Source organism: Lissotriton vulgaris, chromosome 12 (genome assembly GCF_964263255.1).
Source record: "Lissotriton vulgaris chromosome 12, aLisVul1.2, whole genome shotgun sequence".
In the NCBI taxonomy this organism is placed as follows: Eukaryota; Metazoa; Chordata; class Amphibia; order Caudata; family Salamandridae; genus Lissotriton; species Lissotriton vulgaris.
The window spans coordinates 83,849,398-83,875,885 of record NC_141700.1 but is presented as its reverse complement, the minus strand read 5'-3'; the positions used below and the strand labels follow the sequence as shown (position 1 = coordinate 83,875,885).

Below are 26,488 nucleotides of genomic sequence, written 5' to 3'. Positions count from 1 at the left end.
TGTGTGTACTCAGACACTGCTTTATTACTCATTTGAGGTGTCCATGGCCATGAAGTGAAGCCTTTTTTATTTGAGAGTGTTATTACCTTAGGTAGGACATAGCCCCCACCTGGCTGCCTTTGGTAGGATGAAGTGTAAAATCCATGTCACTATTCGGTTAATCCATGTTATTGGTAGGTGGAGCTGAGGGACAGGTGAATGCTGACTGTGGGAAGAGTTTTCATTTCTTCTTGGAAGTCAGGCTGTTTTGTACACCCAGTATCTAGTCAAAAACAATTGGCTTTCCCATATTTAATGGAACCTGGGAATAAATTGTACAATAAGCGGGAAAGTTTCTGGAATTTTGGAATGTACTGGTTATGTTTTATGACTTTACAACTGCATTAAGTCCAGCAGTAATTTGAAACAAGCACTGGTAAAGCCAATAGGTCACAACTTTGACAGCACAGAACTCGGCCGCCTGCATAATTTGCAGGCACGTGCACATACAAAATGATGTAAGTTATGTTTTTAACTTTTAGTTAGATCAGTAACTAAAGACAAAAAAGCAGGTGGGAAAAGAAAGGCGGAGGTAGGAAACAACACAGTGTGTGGTGGGGAAGCAATGAAGTGAGCACAGGTCAGGAGGATAGAAAAGCGCAACATGGAGGGAAAATGGAGAAAAAAACATGCGTGAGACCGCATTGCAGAGGGAGAAAGAGAAACGCACACTGTAGATAGCTGGAAAACACAACACAGTAATTCCCTAAAAGTTAGCAGTGAAAGGGCACAAGTAAATTGCCAGTGCTCCAGGGCGGGACAGACACAAGATGGACAAGGCAAGTCATTTATCACGAGGCAGGCAAATGAGCGACAGTAAAGCCAACCAGCCAATGGTCAGCAAGGGGTGGCCTGTTAAGCTTTCTATGTTCTTGGTACGCCCAAATTGCGTCCATCTGTGCCGTCTGATAGTCTCAGTCCTATAAAGGAGTGGTTAGCACGTGTATTCACAAGAACACAATATTGGCTGAATAGTTTGTATCATCCATAGTACTGTTATTATAAATGTAATTTAGACCAAATAAAGGTTTCTTTTCCAAGTGCAGTCCTTTAGCTTTAGTAGTCAACAACGTTTCGACCTCTACCATACAACTTCACTGGAGTCTTCCTCAGTGCAAGTGGCCAGGTGCCATTTTGGATCTCTACTTTCCTAAAGCTGTCTGTGGGGACTGGACAGCATCTAAATGTAGATTCCTGTTTTATGTATCTCAAATCTATAGTGAACCTCCTGAGAATTGTATAGCCACTTCCCATTTTTAATGCATTAATTTTCATCACTTTGCCTATTGTTTAACTTTCCCTGGGGCTATATACATTATGATTACCCATAAAATAAATGCCTTTTTCCTGATTAAGTCTATTATTGCATTTAAGTTGGCCAACCGACCCTGGCCTAACGGATAGGGCGGTGGACCTCGAAGCTGGGGGAACCGGGTTCGATTCTTGGCAAGAACCCTTAACATCCTGTGATTATGGGCAAATCACTTAATCTCCCATGCCTAACAAAAATGAATGTGTCCTCATGTAATGCAACTGGTGCTTGTGTAAAGCGCTCTGATACCATATACCCTTGGGTCAAGTTTGCACTATATAAAACTCTAAAAAAATTTTTTTTAAAAAGGGTGTGTGGTAGAACAGGAACTATATTACTGTAAAGGAAAAGAGACCCAGCGGAAGAACTGTAGTATGAACATTCCTGGGAGTAGAAGCGAGAGATCATATACACGTGTGGAATAAATGAGAATTAAAAACGATCACTGCCAAATGGGGTATCATTCAAATGGAGAGAAGTGTTGAGGAATGCTTTGTTGAATCCATCGATCCAACAGAACAAGGAATTAACGTTGGTACTCTGCTGTGAGACAAAGGATTTTTCATCAGATCCGTTTGATGTAAAAGGGTGTCCATCAAGCCGGCTTAGAAGCTCCAATTCTATTCACATGTAAGTGGCCTCGAAAAACCTCTGCTAAAAATACGCTGTTGATATCTGGTGTTAAATGCTTCGGCCCATGCAGGCACTTGTCTGCAAGAGTAAGAGTTTGCTCCCTCCCTGCCTGGCCGTCAGATCAAATTTGAAGCTGCTGTGAAACATCTGATCTCTCTGAAGTCCTGATCAAGTGTCTAGGATTGCTTTGGAACAGGGTCTGTCCATCTGGCAGGAAGCCGGCTCATCTGTGCCAGATGGCAAGCCAAGCAGCTCCCCAACCAAGTCACCAGTGACCTCAACTAACCCTCAGTCCCTTTCAATATTCAGAAAGTAGTTGTACCCTTGAGGTTTAGTATTCATCGGACGTCTTATCGCATCAATGATATCCGTTGATGAATACACTCTGATTCTCATTTGTGGTATTATTTGGTATCCCCAAGTAAAAAAAGTCACTGATGCCCCAAGTCTGTCGTAGTCGGCAGCACACACTGCGCCATCTACGCCCAAGCACATAAGACGGGTTCATTTTACAAAAGGAGCAGCCTTGAGTAGTCCAAAGCATGTTAAACCAGCCATGAAGTTGCTCAACAGGAGGCAAATGCAGAAGAGTACCACACCTTACTGCAAGACAGTCCTTTAGCATATTAATAGTTGGCGGTCCTTTCGTAAACCTTTCCTATAAGCTACATTGAACCATATAGTCTAACGTAGAGCATAAGGGCTGGACCTATGCCAGATTTTCAGTATATAAGTAAGATAAGAATGCAAACTCTGATTCTAAATTAAACTACCTCACATAGTCTGTGGCTGCCATGAAAGTATGGCCTGTATCCGTCCCTCAGGGATCTCATGTGACCACTCCGGCTATAGGTGTAAGCTGTTGTTATGAATAGTGAAGCTTCTCCTAACAAGGTTTCCTTTTGGTGAATCTAATCTTAGCTACAACTACAATGGATAATTGCAAAGGAAGGTGTCAAATGTTCTTAAGGCTCACAGTTTCTGAGAGGAATGCTCTCCACGGTAGGCATCTCTTCTCCGTGAATATACTGCTCCATCTAAGACACTAACCTGGATCCTAAAGCCGTACAGCACTGGAGGTTCCTATCAATGACCACACTCGGCTACAACAAATACTAGCTCTGGAGTTAATCAGAACAGCAGGTTGTAAGAGATTGCTTGGAGGACACCAGGTGGATTATTGTATTCTTACAAATGCAGCCAAGTGGAAAGCTATCGCAGACCTATCAACCATTATATCTGTTATCCATTTTATTGACTTACTGTAACCTGACTCACAGTTTTGTGTTGTTCTGTTTCCCTCTTTTAGGCTGTGGCTCCCAGCCAGCCCTGCAGAAGGCCAGCAGAATTGTTGGCGGTTCAAATGCCGCAGCAGGAGAGTTTCCATGGCAGGTCAGCCTACGAGAGAATAATGAACATTTCTGCGGGGCAACAGTCATCAGCGAGAAGTGGCTGGTGTCTGCAGCACACTGTTTCAATGAGTAAGATCTCATCTATGATTACCTTTCTACCCTAACGCCTAGATTTAGAAATCTGAATAGGGCATAACTTCTCCTAACAAGTGCTGATTGATTAGTGTCTAAGAATTTCCCAAGGTTCTATACATTTCCATTTTTATTTGCATAAAATTTGCTTACTGGGGCAAAGCAGGTTAATCTATAAATCATTAAATAATATAGCTTTCATGGCGAGTCTTAATAGTTGCTGTCATTTACAGTATCTACGCCAAGCACCAGCACAACGGGCACATCATGGTGGCCTGTAAAGGCCAGCACTGCGGTCCCCGATGTTCCGCCCCTTAGTACAGCTCGCTTATCCCTAATCCTAGGCACCCGAATACGATTTACTGATGAATTAGCTAATAGAGAGATTCATTCTCACACTTTGAACAAGAGGTGGCCGCAATACTTGCTCCTAGGAGTTGGTAATGACTACCTTGTGAATCCAAGGAGTACAGTCTCACATACAAATTCAATTGAAGAAATGCTTTCTAAAGACCCAGGAAGAGCTGGAAATTGTATCTATAACCGAGCCATAGTGCCAGCCTTGCCTAAAATATTGCCTAGTCGATCTTAATCGGCACAGCATGGTAACAAAGAAGGCATTACTGGGAGATTTCAAGCATCAAATTACACAGAGAATAAAATGCCCATTGCAGCTAATTAGACATTGGAAAAAGGTTTGACTGTTTCTGTGAGTTCCTAAGATCAAATCACCAGGGTGAGACAAGGGCTTTTGTGGTGTCACGAGCTGTGATGTCACAGACCATGATTGTGATGTAGCAGAGGACCATCGCCCCACTGCTTTTGAGAAGGGAAAAATCAAAAATAAAATGATAATAGCAAAATGTATTTTATTTTTCCTCTATTCTCCCTTACTTCCTGCAGCTGAGCCGAGGGCAGGGCTGTCCCTGCCGGCGTGTTGACTCAGCCGCAGGAAAGAGGAGGAGCGGTGGAACTGCTTCAGGTGCACATGACCGTTTGACCAGCCATGAAAGGCTGGTCAAACACTCATGCGCACTTCGATCTTTCCACCCAAGCTGTGTTTTACAGCCAGATGGAGAACAAGCAGAGGGTCTTAGACCATTACTGAGCGCCGAATTAGGGCACTCACACCAATCACGGCTCGGTCTCATGCAAGGTAATACCAGCATGAGAGCAGCGCCTGGATTGGCGAAAGGGACCCTATGGCATGCCGGGAGTCGAGGATCAGAGGCCAGAAGAGCATAGACTGCAGAACAAAGATAAGCATTCTTTTTTAATTAATTTCCCCCCGCGCTGCCCTCCGCTCAAATGCCGTAGCAGCCGCTACTGGTAACACATGGAGATTGTGATATAAAAAGGATGTGATTGTGATGCTGCAAGCAGTGAGGTGGGTTCCTCTAGTTTTGGGATTTATAATTATCAGAAACTGTGGTTTATAATGAGGGAGATATTTTTACAATTGTTTTCACCATTTAAAAATATGTTCAGCACATTATGACACTTGAGGTTCTGGCAGCATGCTCCTTAACATATTGGCACTTGCCTTTTTTGCAGAATGCTGCTAGCCTGCCAGATCATTCTGGTAGTTGTAGTCTCCAATGTTCAGAGTCAAATAAAGTGTAATTTTATAATTGTTTTCAATTACTTTTGGAGTCAAATGCTGCCCCACAGCACTGTGAATTTACGTAAGCATGTCCTGCTATTTTTCAATATTTTCCGTCCGTACTTTCTCTATTTGGTGGCACAAGATCTGCCCTGGCACACAGATTCAAGCTGTAAACTAGTTTCTCATTCTTTGCAGTCTCTGCTCCTTCAGTTGGGTGGTCAAGAGGGGCTCTTTCTGGACTGGCCAACAGGCTTTCCTTCCAAGCACTTTGTTGTAGGGAACATGCACGTCAGTCACTTCCCAATAATTGAAATGCAGATCTTGCTGTTGTAAAAACACCAAAATTACACCAAGGTACAGTTCACTTCTCAGAGGCGCCGCCCTCAATTGGTTCCAATCCTTTCTAAAGGATTGGAAACAGTCAGTGTGGCTCTCACCGTACAAACCCGGTATTGTAAACCTGAAATGCGGAGTACCGCAGGGCTCATCCTTCTACCCGCTCCTCTTTAATGTATATATTCGCCCCCTTATTTATTTATTTATTTATAAAGCTTTATATAGCGCAAACAAGATCCCGAAGGATATCAGAGCGCTTTACAATCGGTTGGAAGAGAGGACAAACTTGATGGTGGTTTAGATATATTGTTGACACTTAATAACTAGCATAGTGCATTATATACAGGATAACATACCCCAACCGTACATTAAAAGGATGTTAGAAGTCACATAGAAGCCACAAGGCACAGTTAATTAAACATGCGTTTAGATGGTCATGCTTCGCCAGAGCGGAGTCCAGATTTACAACTATGCTGACGATATGCAGCTGATTTTCTCCAACGGCTCTACAGACTCCAAGAGTTCCTCAAGAATGCCATGAATTGGATGAACAAAAACCAATTACAACTCAACTCCCAAAAAACTTAAATAATCATTCCTAACCATAAACTTCACCACTGGACTCCTGCCCATTGACCCGCTGAGCTAGGTCCCCCCCCACCCCGCCCGAAGAACTCGATAAAACGCCTAGGCATACATATCGACTCAGATCTCACTCTGAATACGCAGTTTGGAGCAGGTATCTCTGCCTGTGTTTTCCAACTGAGGAGAATCAGAAGATCTTTCAGCAGAGCGGCCAGCATTCAAATAATCATTTCCTTGATCCTCTCAAAACTTGATTATGCCAATTCAATCTACCTCGGCCTCCAGCGCAACCAGAAACATCGCCTGCAGCTGATACAAAACCAGGCACCAGAATTATCTACCAACAAGGCTGACGCTGTCACATTAAGCCGCTGCTGAATGAGCTCCACTGGCTCCTGGTGAAGCGGCGCTCCATGTTTAAAACAGGCTGTATCCTGTTTAACGCCTTACAGGGGACTGGCCCAAAGTATATATCCTCAAAAATCCATAGTTGCAGCCCTCAGTGCACCTTAAGATCCATGCACATGAATCTATTGGTGGTTATGGAGTTTAGATGCAAACGAACAGGAGGGTCGCGCTTCTCTATACAAGGACCCACATTTTGGAATCTCTGCCACCCCCACTGAGACTAGAGACAGACCTCCTTCGCTACAGGAAGATGCTGAAGACCTGGCTCTTCACCCAAGCTTACAGCTAGACTTTTAATCAGTGACTCCAACGGAAAATACTAGCGCCAAGAGACCTATTGGTGAATGTGCGCTCTACAAATTCTCCATAACATAACTTCTTATTCACAGCAGTGACTAGTGTGGTAATGTGGTGGTGGCTTTGCAGAAGCACTTGGAGCTACTTGTACATAGTTTTGATTTTGCGGGAGCTATAGACTGCGGAGCAATACTCTTTCGTTGGTCTGTAACAATCTACCCTTCCTAGATCACCAATGCACTGCCGTTGCTTGTTTTGTGTCTGTGTTCCAGCTTTCAGGACCCGGCAGTCTGGTCAGCCATTCTTGGAACCACTACCATGAGCGGAACAGATAGCAGTTCGGTGACCGCCACGATCAGCCAGATCATCAAGCATCCGTTGTACAACCCGGACACTGCGGATTATGACGTGGCTGTGCTGGAGCTGGGCTCCCGCCTGGTTTTCAACAAGTACATCCAGCCCATCTGCTTGCCTTCACCCACATATGTTTTCCCTGTCGGCAAGTCCTGCGTCATCTCTGGATGGGGCTACCTCTCCGAAGACAACCGTAAGTCATGTTTGATCCTAACATAATTAAAGGAATTTAAATTCAGCGTACAAGTGCAAATGTATTTGTTAATAGGGCCAGCAGAGTTAAGTAAATGGATCACCTCTATCATTAGAGAAACACGTCAGTGCTAGCTCGCTCTCTCACTGTGCAGCCCCACTGCATAAGTTTATCATTTTACACTTTCATGAAGGAACCCAAGCAGCTTTAGCAGGGCGATAGTTCAGTGCAGCTGCAAATCTTTGCATTGCTCCTCTTGCCTTTTATAACTCTACGTAAATCCATAAAATGCTTTGTGTCACTTTTTGCCCTGCGAATGCCTCCACAGAGCCTGAGTGAATAACCTCCACAAAATGTAGGTAAATCAACAGTCCTTTCCATTAGCGATACCTGTCATTCGAGTTGGCGGAGAAGCCTTAGAGAGGGTTAGGAGATTTGATTACCTTGCGGTAAAATTAATGGAGTATTTTAACCCCTCCCATGCTCGTGACGGAGCCTCGGGTGGGCTGTGCTGGTGACAGAATAGTTCCGTCACGGCCAGCTCGCAGCACCTGCGCGGCGCGAATTCCGCACCTCGGCGACGTTCTAAAGAGCGTGCGGGCCATAACGGAACCGTTCCGTCACAAGCACAGCTCACCCGCGGGCCGTGACGGAGCGGTTCCGTCACGAGCACGGGAGCGCCGCGCGGCCCCGCATACCCCTTAGTGCTGCGGCTGAAAAGCCGCCGCAGCGAAGGGGTTAAGAGGACAGGACAACTTAGTAAAAGTTCACTGCTAATAGAAGATAGGTCGTACGCCATTATCAGACTGCACAAGCAAACTAGCTCACGTTCGGTCTCACCAGCCCTTGAAGTGTATCGTGCTAAGGCTCAAGGCCCTGATCTCTAAGGTGCTAAGAACTGGGGTTGCACTGATGCTTTTTATTATCTATTGCTGAAAATAAATTTGATAGCCAGTTGGTTTCTGATCCAAATAGTTTGTCTCTTATTCCTTTGTATTTCGACATGTGACTAAAATGAATTGCAGACCTGGCTGCTTGCATACTGGGTCCACCTATGGCTTACGCCTGAGCTAAATGAGTATAGAGATTCCCTTATAGACCTATTAAATGTTGCAGGTGCAAAGTCATTACTGTGGGTTAAATTTGTTTCTGATTGGATGAGCAGGTTGGGATTGCAAAGGCAATGGGCTGACTCGAAGACTATATGCAAAGCTGATCTTAATGTCCTGAAAGGGAAACATCCTTAACAACGATGATTTTATAACGACTTACCTGAACAAAGGAGCCAGAATCACGACTTTCAAAAACCACGACTTTCCTTAAGCACGACTTCCCTAAACCACGACCACAACCCTCCGCTCCTGTATAACGTCACTCCTCAGAATTAGGGGAACATTAGGGGGGTTGTGGGGAAGTCTCCACCCCCAAAGAAAGGATAAATAAAAAAAAAAGAGCTAATGGTATGCGTTGTCAAAGCATACTAACATAGTACATTTAGATCCGTTTTTCTTTTTTTACGAGTGGTTCATGCAAGAAGTATTGTAATTACAATAGTGCCATCTAATGGCCAAACACAAGATGTTTCATTCCGTGGTTTAGGAAGTCGTGCCAAAAAAGGTAGTGGTTAAGAATATCTCGTGGTTAGGCTTTCGTGGTTAAGGAAGTCGAGATTTAGGCAGTAGTTGCTCAGACATACAACCGTCCTGCATCATATTCAGGAGGGTTATGTAAATAACAAGTTAAATGGATACAATGCAAATAGGTTTTTGGATTTTAAGCCCTTTTCACTCTTTGAGGAATTTTTAGACTCCGTTTCTCCACCCCTAGGAAATGTTTGTATATAAGTTTTCGATAAAAATAGTTTACTATCAAAAGGAAACAAGATCCACTCTATACATTTGGCCGGCCTGTGGCTTGGCTAGTAAAGACCAGATACATATAATGTTCTTTATCCCATGCATTTCGGATCTCGCTGTAAATGGATCCGCCCAATATGTCAGGACTTGGGTTTAACCAGATATTTTGTGGCATATAGAATTTTAAAAAGTGATACCCCTCCCATAATTGTTTTCGCAATCAGTAAAGTTTCACAGGCGGTCTGGTTTAAACGTAGTAAAATTGTAGCAATAGTAGTGTATCGAAGAAGATGAATTTTGATTATCAATTAATTTTTCATAAACATTTTTAATCTTTTTAATTTTTATAAGACCTGTGATAAAAACTTTTGGCCCTTCTCTTGCCTTTTTTGGACGCAGCCGATGATTGCTTTTCCATTAATTGTGCATAGGAATGGATTTAAAGTGCTATTGATTTTACTGTATGGACAAGTTTTTAAATTCGAAATATTGTTATATTGTGTATGTTTACTTTGAAGGTGCGTGGAAACCAAATAAAGTACTACTACTATTAGAGATACCTGTCAATTGTCGCTTCCCTAAAAAAGAAAAAAAAGTTTAGTTCATTTTCCATCACTTTCGTCATTTGCCACTTTAATTTGTTATGCCCAATGTACAAGTTTATCAATGGCCTCCTCTGTAGACTAACCCAATGTTTTAAGTACATCATTCACCACAAAGAGCAGTGAAACCCAAATTTGCCTGTTCAGCAGATCCTCAAGTTCCAGAGGGAGGAACACAACACTTATGAGCTCTGCCACATCATGAAGCCTAGAATATATTCCTAATTTCACTTTACCGGAAGGTTTCTGAAAGTTTTCCCTTAACATTACTTTAAGGTCCAAAGAGATCTCAGACTGCATTTCTTCATATGGTCTAAGTGTCTAAATAGGAATTTGAGATGTAATGCTCCTACACAGAAATGTAGAGTTCCAAAATAAAGCCCACAAAATTGACAATTTTGTAGAATTCTGCACATTGGATATTAACTTCTGTGGATCAGAGGGGAACGACTCGATCCACTACCAAGAGGTTCCAAAAATGACAACAGTTTATCGTATTTCTTTTCTACCTCTTCCATCAGCGATAAAACCAGAGGACTTGCAGCACGCGACTGTGGTACTGTTGGACCAAACACTCTGCAGTGAGCTCTACAGCCATGTCATCACCGAGCAGATGCTGTGTGCCGGATACCTGGCTGGAAAGGTTGATTCTTGCCAGGTGAGACAAAGGGGAGCTTGAGCTTTTTAGATCTGTGTGCCATCATGGAACATGTTCATTAACACATGGAGAGTAAAGGTCATTTGTACCCTCTCCCTTACATTCACTGTACCTTTTATCTTTCCCTTGCCTTCATGTAGGCGTAGGCACGTATTATATAAAGTGCGCCGGGGCACAATGAGCATGCACCCCAACTTTCAGGGCACCTGCCACTAGTATTACAAAAGCAAACACAGACACTTTCCTGTTCTGCAACACATATAGCACCGACACGCGCGTATTGCCGGCGCCATTCTAAAGGGGTGTTCCCTTACTTGTATGGTGGGGTGGTCCCATGCAAATGAGGGAAACACTTTGCCTCTACACCCTTGCCATATTATAGATCCAGCGGTAAAGGGCTGTCAGGAGGCGCACTCATGTGTGCACAAAGAGGTCACACTCTTGTCTGCATCCCCTGTGGGTTACCTGGGAAAGTGAGTCGCATGGTCCACCCAGATATTTCAATTCACGCCAGTGCCATCACTCTCTTTGCCCATCTGCGTGGGGATCTCTGTCCGCCTTTGAGGTGCATATCGTGGTCTGCCTGCAACATGAAAGATGTAGTGGCACATTGTCTCTCCGCCTTTCACTAATGCGCTGCCCGCAGGGCAGCTGTGAGTTGGCATCTGCCTTGGTGGCAGCTCATCATCTGTAATACAAAGCGCTGTCCCTGTTTGCACCTGGAGCACCTGGTTAAAGGTGCACCATAGCATAAACAAGGCCTGTGCACCCTACCTATAATACGGCCCATACATCTACACATTTCATGTGCCTTCTCCAGTAGCATCATACCTTCCTTATTACATTTGTGTTTCAAATTCTACATGTAGCAGATTCTCCTTTACCTTCTCATGTAATATTGTTGGGCATTTTCTCCACTTAATTTGATTGTATCATTCCACTACCTTTTTTCTTGCGTTCCTTCTTTATAAGTTCTTGTTCACTTTCATTGGTGTTTCTCTTGCCTTTATCTTTATTGCATTATGCCCATTTCTCCATGAGGCTTTATCCCTTGCCTTAATACTTCTTGACACCCACCATGCTCTCTCCCTTATCTACATCATACTACCCCTATGATTTCCCCCTTATATCCAAAGCACCACCTGCTGTACATCCACCATACCAAATCCCCTTAGCCTTTAAATCTTTTCCCTTAACTTAATCATACTCTTTCCCTTACTTGCTGTGTTCTTCAATACCTTCACTGTAACTTCTCTCTCACTTTCATAGTCCCATCTCTCTGATCTTCATCTTACAGTTGTTTCTGCTTACCCAACCACACCTTATTTCATGCCTATGCAGCATCACCGTCCTTACCTTCACCAGCCCCTTTACCTTTCCTCTATATCTTCGTCTTATCAGACCAATACGCTTAATTGTTTGCTTGCCTTTACCCTAATTATAACACCTTCCCTACCTGCACCCAACATTACCTCCCATATTTGTATTTAATTCTCCAATTCATCGATTTACCATCCTACTTACCTTTTCAACACCATCTTCCTTAGTTTCCTCACACACGTCTTCCATACATCCATCAGACATCCTCATTGACTTTGGTGTAGGTTCATTTAATTCATTTATACCTATGTAAGCCTCTTCAAGAGAAGACTGTTGGAATTCTTTTAAAGTATCTATTTATTTTTTTATCATGTCAGAGGTGTATCTTGTACAGCAGTATAAATGCTCCTGTTGGACACACCAGGTAGTGCTGTATTACGCGGCTGTGGGTGGGATGGCAAAGAGGTATCCCATAGCCATGTTATTTGAGAAAGGAAAGGGCCTGTGACTAGGCAGACGTGCCTGATGCTAGTATATTCTTTTATACTGTAAATGGGCTAGGGCAACTTCAATTAAATAAACAACTCAACAATAGCAAATTGAAAAAATTAAGCAGAAATCAATAGTGACACTAATATGTGAAAAAAATACAAAAATAATTTTATTTGTTATACCTGCAGTGTTGTTAAAAAGAGGTTGTATAATAATTATACATCTCTAGGCAAGATTTGTTATCTTGTGTTTTATCTTATGGTTTCTTATGTAAAGATATTAATTAACCTTAATATCACGTTATATGTTATATTTTGTTATATTGTTTGGCATGGTATTCATTATCCTTTTTGGATCCAAAGTTCTAGTGAGCATTTCTGAAGCATGATGATGGCAACTCCCAAGTAAGCAGGAGAAAGTCTGTCCAGTTTAACCAGAGCCTTTGAGAATGATTTTCAAACTCTTTACTTATGGGATGAGATTGGAATAGCCATGAGGACTAAAACCCTAGATATGTTGATGACTCGAAGTTGGTCGAAATCAAGCTTACTCCTCTCCATCTGTTGTTTCTTCAGGGGGATTCAGGTGGGCCGCTGGCTTGTGAGGCGCCCTCTGGCAAGTTTTTCCTGGCTGGAATCGTGAGCTGGGGTGTCGGCTGTGCCGAAGCCCGTAGACCGGGAGTATATACCCGGGTGACCCGTGTCAGAAACTGGATCTTAGATACTATTGCCTCGGCAGTGCCCTTATCGACTGCACAGGACACGTCTGCTCATGTGACCACCATGAAGAACTGGAACACAACGACCCATCCGGCATGGGTATCCTCCACAACCAAAAGCAAGCCTCACCAAAATACGCTACCAGCAGCTCAGCAGTCGAAACCTCAATTTTGGCCTGTTACAACTACCAAATCCATCAGCACGTACAAGCCTCAAGGTATTGTATCTTCTAAAAAATCATTGTCTGCCATTTAACGTTTTGAAATATACGCACCTGTTTCATTCACGCCAAACATTTTTTAATATATACTTACTTTATGGGCTTTGGGTAAGTCTACTTCGCCCATTAGCATCTTTTGCTCAAGCTCCTACCGCCAGTGGCTGATGTGATTGTCCATCTCCTCTTGAATTAGCCCGCAGCAAAGTTTTATTCTCACCTTTTCTGTTGGCTGTTTGTGTTTGTCCTTCCACCTCTCTTGCAATGCGCGATGGAATATTTTACCTCCGCCACTGAGCCACCCAGTGGACTGAGCCACGAGCGCTGGCAAACGCATCTGAAAAGTAGATTCTAGAAAAAATACCACATCTATTTTCATATGCGTGAGTCTGCATGTACACAAACAAGCACTGGCAAAGCTAATATATTTGACATTTATATGTTACGCACATGCCTGAACCACAAGCCATCGTAATATCAAACCTGGCTTTTTCAAAACGTGCCTTACATGTTACTGGATTGCGATCTCTTAAGGAATGAATTGATATTTGGTATCTCTCTGCAACTTATTTACCTACTCATAACCCAAAGCCATATTGTCTTCTGCTTCATATGTTGTGATTGTACTGCAATGTTGTGGGTTTTGCATAGCATGGCTTTCAGCCACTTTGCAGGATCTGTGTTCCAGACTAGCAAAATGACCATGCTCATGCTTGCTATTTTAGCTCTATCGTCTGGTTGAGACTAGCCTATTGACAAGCTTGCTGGCAAAATGTGTTCATAAGCGTTTTCCTGAAATGGCGATAGATGGTCCTGCACCTTTACAACAGCAAAGGTGCACCACAAATTATAGTTGACAATATCAGTTCTGCAATGAGTCGCGTACGATGGTATTCCTTGAATTTCAAATCTTTATTTCATGCGTGAAAATGGAGCACCATACAGCCGACGCGTTTCGTCCCACGCAGGGGACTTCTTCAGGGCTTAGACTTTCTTTAGTGACTTCAAGTGTAGATAACTGCTAGGTAGAACTCAAAAGTGCATGAGTATTCAAGTCATGAGTTGTCACTAAGATGGCTTCTCTCTTTGGTATCTCTTGGTAACGAGCCGACTGGACTACGGAAACACCCTCTACGCAGGTACTACCGCTAAACTCCAGAAGAAACTCCAACGAATCCAAAACGCCTCAGCCAGGATCATATTAGACATCCCGCGCAACGAACACATCTCTGGTCACCTGAAAGACCTCCACTGGCTTCCCGTCAATAAGAGAATCACTTTCCGACTGCTAACCCACGCACACAAATCACTCTACGACATCGGACCAGAATGCCTCAACTCACGACTGTCCTTCTACACCCCCTCCCGCCAACTACGTTCTTCCAACCAAGCCCTCGCCACTGTACCTCGCATCAACAAGACCACCATGGGAGGCAGATCCTTCTCATACCTGGCTGCTAAAACATGGAACTCACTCCCTACTTACCTTCGCCTTACCCAGAACCACCTAGCATTTAGAAAGCAACTTAAAACGTGGATATTTGACAAATAATCCTCCTCCCCTTCCTAAGCGCCTTGAGACCCTCTGGGTATGTAGTGCGCTATATAAATTCTTTGACTTGACTTGACTTGGAGCTCAAAGAAATGCGTAGTTGTTTAATCTTCACAGCGCATAAGGGTGATGTATAGGGCCAACAGCTAAGTGGATTTCAATATCTATAAATATCCATCTGTATCTCAGGTAGCCCAATATCTCAAATTCTGTTCAGCATCAGGATGTATGCAGTTGAAAAAACAAAAATGCAGATCTGTCTGAATAGGACAGTCCTGTAAAAAATCCTAGATGGAGACCCCCAGTGCCGACCACGATACGTCCTCCAGAAGCCCACAGACTGTAAATATTGAAGAACTACGCATTTTGTTGAGCTCCAGTTGGACTCAAATTGCGTGGGGGTGGAAAAGCATAGGTAGCCAATGGCAAGTGAAGCCAGCGTCATTGTAGAATGCCACCTGGCCTGTACAGTACTTTGTTACAAATGCACCAAAAGGGTCGGGCGCTGCCTGAGTGGATAAATAAATGCCGGAACGGTCGTCCGAGGCACACTGGCTACACAATTACCAAGTGTGTATGCGTCGTCACTTGTTAAAGCAGCTAGCATTGTCCCAGCCTGCATGCGTCATAGAGCTGCCGCACTCACATTGCGAGGAAGCCTGTCGCAACCATGCTGGTGCTGTTGAAATGGTCTTATCTGCAGAGTAAGCAGAGTCTGCTAGGTCAATAGTAACAAGGCGCATTCCTCGTCCAGCTGCAGCTAGGCCTCTGCCTTGACCCGGTCTGTCGCTCCTGTGGATCCACAGGCGTGACCACTCCCCTTCTGTCTGCTGAGACCCTATAGCATCTGAGGCTGCACGGATCGGCCCCGCTGCATGAGAATGCCGTGCTGTTTGAGGCCCGCGCTGGTGAAGCCACCTGCTGGTGCGTGGTATGCAGCACGCCGCCTGGAGGAGTTCTTGGCTGATGTGTGGCCTGGAGCTGACACTGAGGACTGTGCCTTCATGAGGGGAAACCCTGTTCCGGTAAGCGGTTGTTCTGGGGTGCAGGAGGCGCATCCACAGTTTGATTTGTCCTCTTGTCCACTTCAGGCATTTGTCGCCCGTCTCCCCAGGGACCTGGAGAAAGGGAGGGGCACATCTCATGAATGGGGCAGTCCATGACTAGCAGTGCGCGATCCAGTCCCTAGCAGGGTGGCACACAATCGGAGGTTGGCAGTCATGCAAGACACTGGGGAAATCCCTGTATACTGAGTAACTGCTTGCGCATTTGTTAAGCTCCATAAGACTGTTGTGAGCCCTCTGTCCACTAAGTGTGATTCACACGATGTCCTAACAGCAGAGACTGCCGTCACTCGCCTCTTATGCCCACTTATCTGTTACAGCAATGCCTTTGTTCAGTGAACTAGTTGACTCGCCGATGGCCAAACAGCGATTCGACTCATGGGTTGGGAGGCTGCAGCACTACATCCACGCCACACGCGAGATGGATGGGGTGGTGAAGAGGTCCCTGTTACTCCACTTTGGAGAGGCGCAGCTGTATGAACTGTTTGAAAACCTGCCCTACACAGGTGTTGATACAGACTTTGACGCCGCTGTGGTGGCTTTGGACAGGTACTTCGACCCTCACCTAAACCCAGACTAAGAGCAGTTTAAGCTGTGACAGACCAGACAAATGGAGGATGAGTGTCTGTCTTCTAGGCATGCCTCCAGAAACTGGCGAGCATGTGCCTCAGCATTAACCAACACGAGGAGATCAGGGCGCTGCTGATACAAGGCTGCCGTCAGCAGTCCTGCAACGGCTCATCCTACGCCAGCTGGGAATCACTCTGGATGCCATACTGGTTCTGGTAAGGTTGCATGAAGTGGCAAGCAGCCGAGCAGATGACATGGGGGGCAGAGGGTGGCGCCTGGTGTGTCTTGCTCTGTGAAGGTGAAAGAGGAGCAAGTGGATGCCATCCAGAGACGCCACACTCATCCACGCAACCCCAACACTTCTCAACAAGCAGAGGGCTGATGCTGCAACTGGGGCCTTGAGCACTGGATGCCAGATGTCTGCCCAGCTCGAGGGTGGGGGTGCATTCGCTGTGGGTGGCTGAACCTCTTTGCCAAAGTCTGCCGGAGCGAAGGGAGTGGACCAAGAACAGCGAACAATGGCAAGCTGAGGGCGGCCTTGTAGCAGCTGTCATTCAATGACGAGGAGCCCGAAGAACAGCCTTCGCGGAGCAGTCTGAGAGCCTTTCCGGTACTCGATGAGGGCTATGTCCACAAGGTTTTAACCATCTCCTTTGCGGAACAAGAAGGCAACCAGAAACACTCATCCGCCCTTGTGCACCGTGGCGATCAGAGGCACCATTGGGAAGGTTCTAATTGACACAGGAGCCTCGGTCCACGTCATGGACACCACCCAGCTCAACAGGAGAGACCCACGCCCCAAGATGGCTCCCACCAGAGCGAGGATATCCACCCACAGAGATGCTTCCACTTGTAGGAGTAGTGGAAGTGGTGGTGGTAAGTGAAGGTAGACACCTGCACCCTCTTGGACTGCCACACAGCTATAGACCTGGCGCTCGTGTTCTTGGCAAAGCAAATCCATGAGTCGCATGCCACAGCGATCCTGCAAGAGTTCCCCCCACTGTTTGATGGGATGGGACGGCTCAAGATCACCAAGGTGCAGCTGTACATTGATGATAACATGAGGCCCACTGCACTCCAATACCAGAGAGTGCCATTCCAACTGGGACCATTAGTGGAGGAGGAACTGGGGAACCTGGAACAGTGCCCAACCCCATGCAACCTGGGGCAATTAGACTGTGTGTGAACATGCGCCTCCCCAACAAGGCCATTCAGCATGAACAGCGTATCACTCCTACTACGGATGACATTGTGGCAAATCTCAATGGCACATAATGGTTTAAAAAATGGGACCTCAATGCTGGCTACCACCAGCTGAAGTTGGATCCAGTCAGTCGTTATATAACGATGTTCTAGACACACATTGGCTCAGGAGATACCAGAGGCTTAATTTTGGTATGTCCTCTGTGGCAGAGGTGTTTCGGAAAAACATCTGTGAGACCCTCTCCGGGCTTTTCGGTGTTTTAAACATCAGTGGTGTGAGAAGTTGGCCTGGTATATGATGTTCACTATTCTAGTGAGCACCTTGCACCAGTCCAAACAACCCTTATGGTGATGGTTGTAAAGTCAACCTTATAGATTAGCTATCCTAGGGGTAGCATGGACAAAGCAGTCTTAGGCTAAACTCAAGAGGGCATGTGAAGCCTGCTGTTTTACCATATGAAATCCCTTTAATACCAAATGAAAGGACACCACACAAGATATATATTGAAAATATATATGTATTTATTTCTAAACAAACCCCTGAACTCTTTATGAGCACAAAAGCACAACCGCAAAACAAGTAACTTAATAGAATAGACAAAAGTTGCACAATTATGGATAGGGCGGGGTGGCCCGTCAAACCATATATTAAAAAAGTGGTATAAGTACCACGACACGAACAATAAAAGTTCAAGTTCAAAATTTGTATAGCGCACTACTCACCCAGAGGGTCTCAAGGCGCTTGAGGGAGGGTGGTGATTTACTTATCGAATATCCAGGTTTTTAGTTGCTTTCTGAAAGAGAGGTGGTTCTGAGTGAGGCGGAGGTGGGTGGGGAGAGAATTCCAGGTTTTAGCCGCTAAGTAGAAGAAGGATCTTCCCCCCATGGTGGATCTGTGGATGCGCGGAATTGCGGCGAGGGCTTGATTGGACGATCGTAGTTGGCGGGAGGGGGTGTAGAAGGATAGACGTGTGTTGAGGCATTCGGGTCCCAGGTCGTAGAGGGCTTTGTGTGCGTGGGTGAGGAGACGGAACGTTATTCTCTTGTTGACAGGGAGCCAATGGAGGTCTTTCAGGTGGTCGGAAATGTGAGCTTGCCGAGGGATGTCTAAAATGAGTCTGGCAGAGGCGTTTTGGATGCGTTGGAGTTTTTTCTGTAGTTTGGCTGTGGTTCCGGAGTAAAAGGGTGTTGCCGTAATCCAATCGGCTTGTGACCAGTGCGTAGGTGACTGTCTTTCTTCTTTCGGTGGGGATCCAACTGAAGATTTTTTTGAGCATTCGTAGGATGTTGAAGCAGGATGATGAGACGGCGTTGACTTGTCTGGTCATCGAGAGGGAGGAGTCCAGGATGAAGCGCAGGTTACGTGCGTGGTCCGTAGGTGTGGGTGCGGTTCCGAGGGCCCGTGGCCACCATGAGTCGTCCCAGGCAGAGGGGGAAGATCCTAAGCTGAGGATTTCTGTTTTGTCCGAGTTTAGTTTTAAACGGCTGTTCTTCATCCACTCGGCTACTTCTTTCATTCCTTCGTGTAAGTTGGTTTTGGCGGTGTTTGGGTCTTTGGTGAGGGAGAGGATCAGCTGGGTGTCGTCTGCGTAGGAGATGATGTTGAGGTTGTGTTGGCGCACGATGGATGCGAGGGGACTCATGTATATGTTGAAGAGGGTGGGGCTGAGTGATGATCCTTGTGGTACGCCGCAGATTACTCCGGTGGCCTCTGATTTGAAAGGGGGGAGGCGGACTCTCTGGGTTCTTCCGGTAAGGAACGATATGATCCAGTCCAATGCCTTTCCTTGTACACCGATGTTGCTGAGGCGTTGTATGAGGGTGCTATGACAGACTGTGTCGAAGGCTGCGGAGAGGTCAAGTAAGATGAGAGCAACTGTTTCTCCGTTGTCCAGTAGTGTTCGGATGTCGTCTGTAGCTGCGATGAGGAGGTTTCGGTGCTGTGTTTGGCTTGGAAGCCTGCTTGAGAGGAGTTGAGGGATTCGTTGGATTCAAGTAAGGTGGCGAGCTGACTGTTGACGGCTTTCTCGATGACTTTGGCGGGGAAAGGGAGGAGCGAGATGGGGCGGTAGTTCTTAAGTTCGGTTGGGTCAGCCGTGGGTTTCTTCAGAAGGGCGCTGAGTTCGGCATGTTTCCAGTTTTCCGGGAAGGTGGCGGAGTTGAGGGAGCAGTTGATGACGTCTCGGAGATGGGGTGCGATGATGGAGTCTGCTTTGTTGAAGATGTGGTGGGGACAAGGGTCGGTTGGCGATCCTGAGTGGATGGAATTCTTCAGGCGGATGGTGTCTTCAATGGTGATTGGGTTCCAGGTGCAAAGGTTGTTAGAGGGGAGTTTTGGTTCGGAGGTGGGTGGAGTGGGTTGGTCTTCGGACTGGTTTTGAAAGCTGTTATGTATTTCGGCGATTTTGTTGTGGAAGAATGATGATAGTCGCAGAGGTCGTGGGAGGGGGTGATGTTGTTAGTGTCTGCGGAGGGGTTAGTGAATTCTTTGACGATGTTGAATAGTTGTTTTGGGCATTGTTGTCAAGTCGATCCTTAAATGCTGATTTCTTGGTGGATCGGATGAGTTGGTGGTGTTTGCGGGTGGCGTTCTTGAAGGAGGCCAGGTTGTCAGTGGTAGGGTTTTTTCTCCAGGTTTTCTCGAGAGTCCGACAGAGCTTCTTGGATTTCTTACGGTCATCGTTGAACCAGGGGGCTTTTTTGTTACCTTTCTTGATTAGATGGTTTTTCAAGGGTGCTAGTTCGTCTGCGCTGTGGGTGATCCATTGTGTGAGGTTGGTGGCTGCTTGGTTAGGGTCCGATGAATTGGCAGGGGGGTTTTGTTGAAGCGACGAGAAGAGCTGGTCGGTGGTGATTTTGTTCCAGTTTCTTCGGGGAATTGGTTTTGGGGGGTTATGGGTCGTGGATTTTTTGTAGTGGAAGTTGACGCAGCTGTGGTCCGTCCAATGGAGAGCTGTGGTGTGATCGAAGGAGATGTACTTGCTGGAGGTGAAGATAGGGTCAAGCGTGTGTCCGGCAGAGTGGGTGGGGGTGTCAACGAGTTGTTTGAGTCCGAGATTGACCAGGTTGTCCAGAAGGGTGGTGGTGTTGTTGTCGTTTTTCTTGTCCAGGTGGAAGTTGAGGTCTCCCAGTAGAATGTAGTTCTCGGATGGGAGGGCATGTGGGCTGATGAAGTCGGCGATGTCTTCACTGAATTGTGAGCGTGGTCCTGGGGGTCAGTAGATAAGGGTGCCTCTGAGTGTGGTTTTGGGATCGGTGTGAATCTGGAAGTGAAGGTGTTCGGCGGTAGTGAGGTTATCTTCGGAGCTGGTCGTGATGCGGATGGTGTTCTTATGGACGATGGCGATGCCTGCTCCTGTTTGGTTGATGCGGTCCTTTCGGATGATCTTGTAGGTGTCCGGGATGGCTATGGCGATGTCGGGGGCTGATGAGGCGTTCATCGATGTTTCTGTAAGGAAGGCGACGTCCGGCGATGTAGTGTCGAGTAGGTTCCAGAGTTCGATGGAGTGTCTGTGGACTGAGCGGGTGTTGAGCAGGAAGCACTTTAGGTGGTTAGTGTCCGAGCTCTGTTTGGAGTTTGTGGATTTGGTGTGGGTGCTGGTGCAGTCGAACTTGCAGGAGTGGCAGGTGAAGGGTCCATGGGTGTGTCCTGGAGCGGCTTGATAGCAGTTAGGGAGTGGGCCGGGGTTAAGTGCTGAGAGGGTTGCGGCGTCGTATATTATGCGGGTGGAATGGGATTTGCGTGGACCAGGGGGTCTGGCGCTGGGCGCGGACGGGCGTAGACGGGCTTACCTTTGGCAAACCTTCGGCGCGCATGGGGCGCGTCCGCTGCACGTGAACGCTGCGCGCAAAAGCTTCTGTCATATGTGGATAGTGGAAGGGGAGGGTCAGCTGGGAGGCGGGAGCCGGGTGGAGATCAGGGCAGGGAGGAACAACAACAAAATGGCAGCAAGCCAATAACGAAACAGGACTGGGGCACAATCGGAAATAGCGCGATGCAAATGGCCGTGGCGCCGGCACAATCAGGCACAAATAAATCTGCAGGCAGCACAGCACAAGTTCGAATGTCGTACAAGCGCACCTTGGCAATCAAGCACTACGATCTAATTAACCTCAGCGATTTAATAAATTATAATAAGCAGGCGGGGCAATCTAGCGCTACGAACTAAATTTGAATTTGAATTTTAACATATTTATTAAGCGCGCTTATACCGGGACGGTTTCATGGCGCTAGGCGGCGGTGAACCAGTGGAGGCAGAGAGGAAGGCTAGACTGCTAGGGATCTGGAAAACAGGAAGGTCTTGAGATGTTTACGGAATTCCGGATAGGAAGTAGAAGCTCTGAGGGCAAAAGGGAGCGAGTTCCAAAAAGATGGAGCTAGAACCGCAAATCTCGTCCCCCCGGACTTCTGCTTCCAGAAACGGGAACTGACAAGAGGGCCTGGTGAGAGGAGCGGAGCTCTCTGGCCAGAAGATAGGAAGATATAGCTTCACAAAGGAAAGCGGGGGCAGTCCCTGACCTAGCCTGATAAGTAATGCAGCCCAACTTGAAAAGAGCCCTCTCCTTCACCGGTAACCAGTGCAGAGATTGCAACAGAGGGGTGGCATTGTGAAATTTAGGGAGACCGTAAATCAGGCGGGCGGCCTGATTTTGTATCAGTTGAAGCCGGCGGATTAGGTAGTCTGGGGCGCCATTATAGACCACATTCCCATAGTCAAGGCGCGATAGCACCATGGCCATGAGAATGAGCTTAAGGGCGGGGGCAGAAAAAAAACGGGAAACCTTACGAATGGTGCGAAGGGAAAAGAAACAGGAAGACACCACTGAGTGAACCTGCGTGTGAAGAGAGAGCTGGGAATTGATAAAGATGCCTAAGGTTTTGACCTTAGGAACCGGGAGGGGAGGGGGACCAAGTGAGTGGGGCCAGAAGGAAGGGGACCAAGGACTGCAACCACTCCCAGTCAAAACCAGTTCGGTTTTTTCGGGATTCAGTTTGAGGTGGTTGCAGTTCATCCAATCTTGGATGAAGAGCATCACCCTCTGGAAGTTCTGGGCAGAGGTGGGGGAGTGGGAGAGGTTAAAGATGAGTTGGAGGTCGTCGGCGTAATTGAACACCGAGACCTCCATCTGCTGTAAAGAAAAAATGAGGGGTGAGATGTATAAATTAAATAACAGGGGAGACAAGGAGGAGCCCTGGGAAACGCCGCAAGTCACTCTGCGAGGAGGGGCAGCAAAGTCTGCCAGATGGACGGCCTGCTCCCTGTCCGTTAAAAAGGACCGGAGCCAGGCATGGGCCGTGCCCCCAATGCCCGCCGCCTAAATAATTATACAGGCTAAAGCAGTTGTGGGTGCAAGGCGAGATCGCTACGATACCAGGTGAGGCAGGGAGCAGCGTGTGGAGCGACCGCTTCTGCTGGGAGTAATGGTAAGGCCTAGGGCCTTGGGAATCGCTGGGGCTACACTGAGCTAACAATAGTTAGGGAGCAGGAGGCCCATGGGAGGAGTGTGCAGTGTCTAAAAGCACACAAGTGTACACATTGAAGTCAATGGGTGCGTAAAAGTTATAAAGTTAAAGATTTAGGAGTCTTCTGACTGGAATAGAACTTAACCACTTGAAACTAGGACGCTAGGGATGTAAACCGCTACAGGAGCACCATAGTACTCGCGTTACCTAACCCACAGGAAGCGGGTGCACAGGTTCAAAAGTGTGTTGGGTTTCGTCATGGAGATCTATGGAGCCTTGGAGTGAAGGAGCTGCAGGCAGCCAGAAGAGAAGAGTCCGGGTGGATCCAAGGGTGGATCGAAGATGTAGAGGACCTGAAAGCAGAGGGGACATAGTCTGGGTCACTAGCCAGTGACCAGCGTGGAACCAGGATGGAACCAGGCGATGTCGGGATGCGATCAGGTGCTGATGGGAAGCTTGTCTCTACAGCCATGTGGTCCGGGAGTCATCAACAATGACCAGGATGGAGTCACGAGCTGTCCCACAAAGGCTCTCACTGTCGGCTTCAAGATTGGAGGCAACAAGCCTTGGCAAAGGCAACCCACGCAGGAATCGATGTAGGCTTCTTACTCAAACCAGCAAGGTCTAAGGGGCTGCTTCTTTTCAGGGAAGCAAGAGCCAGTCTGGAGCAACCAGACAAGCAGTGTAGTTTCTCGGGATCGTCGCCAAGATGGCCACTAGCCAACGGGCAAGTGACCGGACAGACGCGTCGAGCAGGAAAATGCAAAAGGGCCCCACGCAGAACTCGTGGAGTGTGCAGGGCTGATCTTTGGTGCAGATGCTGCTCGGGCTGGGGCTTCTCAAACCCCAATGCACAGCTTCGAGGGGACCTCGGGGGCTGCACAGTTAGCAGGTCACAGACTTTTCAAGATGGCCGGTCCCACGTCGCCTCCACGGGTCTCAGCTTTGCAGGGACTGTGGATCGGGGCTGTTGGATGTCTGGGAATCCAGTTCATGTTAGGCTCTGGGCTCGGGCTTCGGCGGCAGCAAAGCAAGTCGTCGATCGCTGGATGGTGCCTGCTTGTGCAGGGTGGGCACTCCTTGACCACAAGGGAGATTCTTCAGTTGTCTTCTTCCAAAGTAGAGTGATGAAGGTCCAGAGTTTCGTTTCAAAGTTTCAGTCAGGATAATCTAAAATCCTAGTTACTCAGCTCCTACCTATACACTGATCTTAGGGGCTGGATTACCTGCTAGGTCCCTCCTATGGGTGGGACCAGGGAAGGGGGCGGTTACACCCCTTCCCTTTGTCCAGTTTCGTGCCAGAGCTGGGGCAGGAAATCCCCAGCACCGGTTTGAACTGGACTATGCATGGGACACCTTGTGTGCTCCAGGCATGTCTCAATCCTGTGAGCCCTCCCTGTCCCAATACACAAAATCCTGTCTGGGGTGGTGCTAGCACCTCCCAAGGCAGGAAACCTATTGTCCAAGCCTCCCTCGCTGGAAGGACTCCCAGCAGCAGGAGGTCAGACTTGTGTCTGTGGCAGCAGCATCCATTTTGTGATGCTGAGGCTCTGGTTAACTTGAACCGAGAACAGTTAGAACAACATGTCTTCCCCCTCTAGAAGGGTGGAATGCTACCCCCGTCGCCAGGACTGGCGAGGGGGTAGTATTCCAAATTGTATGACACCTTACTCGAATGTTTTGATAAAGCCAAACCATAGTTAGCATCTAACCTCTAGGATTATAATGCACTTAAGAGTATATGGTATGGCAATATCCCAGAACAGCTAAAGGACATGGTTCCAAAAGCTGCAGACAGGCTCAGCTCATGCTAGAGCACTATCTCACATAAAACCAAGCACTCTGCCTTCAGGATTGTTAAGGTCTGCTATAGGAGTGACTTATAAGTATATATGTGTCCAGACATAAGGTTAGATATAGGTATACTATATCTAAGCAAGGGGTGATTACACCACCTTGCCCCACCTGAGTGATCAGCCAGTTGTGTCAATTTGAATGGCCAGCCAGGGGTGGCAAAAGATATGCTGCAGCCCCTGGTAGGCCTTGGATGCACCTATGCCCTGGGTACCTAGAGTACACTGTACAGGGGCTCATAACGTGACCCAGTATCCAATTGGAGATGTACCTAGGGTACATGGAGTCCATTTTAAAGAGAGAGCAGATAGCCTGGGGCCCTGATTAGCAGGATCCCAGGCCAACTAAGTCGAAAACCAGCTAAACACTAGGCAAAAAATCTGGGGTAACCATAGTCAGGCATCCACCTTCCTACAAGTGGCAACGACCTGATCTTCTCTGAAACACTGGAGGAACACCATGTATAGCTCAGAGCAATGCTGTAGAGGTTGGCTGACTGTGGCCTTACACTCCACAAGAAGTGTTTGTTCAATCAAATTCTTTGGGTATGTGTTTTTTGGTGAGAGGAGCTGAGGGTGGACCCTAGGAAGGTGAAAGTGATAAGGAAGGTGTCTATTGCCAGAGCACATTGAATGTGAGGAGTTTCCTTGGGATGGCGACCTACTGTGGCAGGTTCATCCTGAACCTGCCCACTTTGTCCGCACCCCTGAGATTCCTGACTAAGTCGGATGCCACCTGGGAGTGGACAGAACGCATGGTCATGGCATTTTGCCAGGTGAAGGATGCACTGCTGGCAGACACCACCATGGCGTACTTCAACGAAAGACGGAGCTTGTTGTGGATGTTAGCCCCAGGCTGCCCTCTTGCAGGAGAAGAGTGAAGGGTTATGGGTCCCTATTGTGTATGCCAGCAGGGCACTGTCATTTACAGAGGCTCGATATGCTCAGATTGAGCAGGAGGGGCTGGTGATGTGAGCAGCATGGCCCCATTTCCATCTGTACTTGTGTGGACAACAGTTCAAAGTTATTACAAGCCACTTGTCTCGCTCTTCGCTGGAACATCAGACATCCGCTCCTCGCACTGAGTGGTGGGCTGTGCAGTTGCAGCCCTATTTCTCTGAACTAGCATACTGCCCTAGAGTGAACAACCCGGCTGACTGCCCGTCTCACTGGCCCCAGGAGCAGCCTGGTAATGGCCAAAGTAAAGATAGAGGGGTAGAAAGATGTGTGGGTAGTCATGCGCGAGGCATACCCCCGAGCCCTATTGCTCAGAAAAATCATGGAGGCTACTATGTCAGACACAAGTTTGTCCAAAGCCAAGGAGGCGCTCTTCTGGAAGCAGTGGCAGAACTTTCTGCATGGGGCTGGGTAGCAGACTCCCCTCGAACAGACGACCATGACCCAGCTCTGGAGGATCAGATGAACTGCGCACCAGTAATGAAGGACTGTTGTTGCGAGGGGAGTTTCATGGTGAAGCCCCAATGCCTGTGGGCCAGGCTTGTTGACTTGGCTCACCAAGATGTGATAAAGACCAAGATGAGACAAGGTCTGGTTCCCAGGAATGGACACCATGGTGGACGAAAAGGTGCAGGGTTGCCACTCCTGCACGATCACCAGCAACTCCTGCGCGATCACCAGCGGAGAACCATGGCCTGCGCTGGAAATTACTGA

At 47.2% G+C, this 26,488-nt stretch overlaps 1 protein-coding gene across 1 annotated transcript in view; it reads left to right on the top strand.

Annotated features, from left to right (window-relative positions):
* Positions 1–26,488, top strand: part of TMPRSS9 (transmembrane serine protease 9) — a 123,287-nt gene that overhangs the window by 36,518 nt on the left and 60,281 nt on the right. Inside the window, exons 7-10 of the mRNA XM_086947258.1 lie at positions 3,294–3,465; positions 6,973–7,247; positions 10,227–10,363; positions 12,751–13,111. Of these exons, the coding sequence (XP_086803384.1) occupies positions 3,294–3,465; positions 6,973–7,247; positions 10,227–10,363; positions 12,751–13,111 (945 nt within the window). The remainder of the gene's footprint in view (positions 1–3,293; positions 3,466–6,972; positions 7,248–10,226; positions 10,364–12,750; positions 13,112–26,488) is intronic.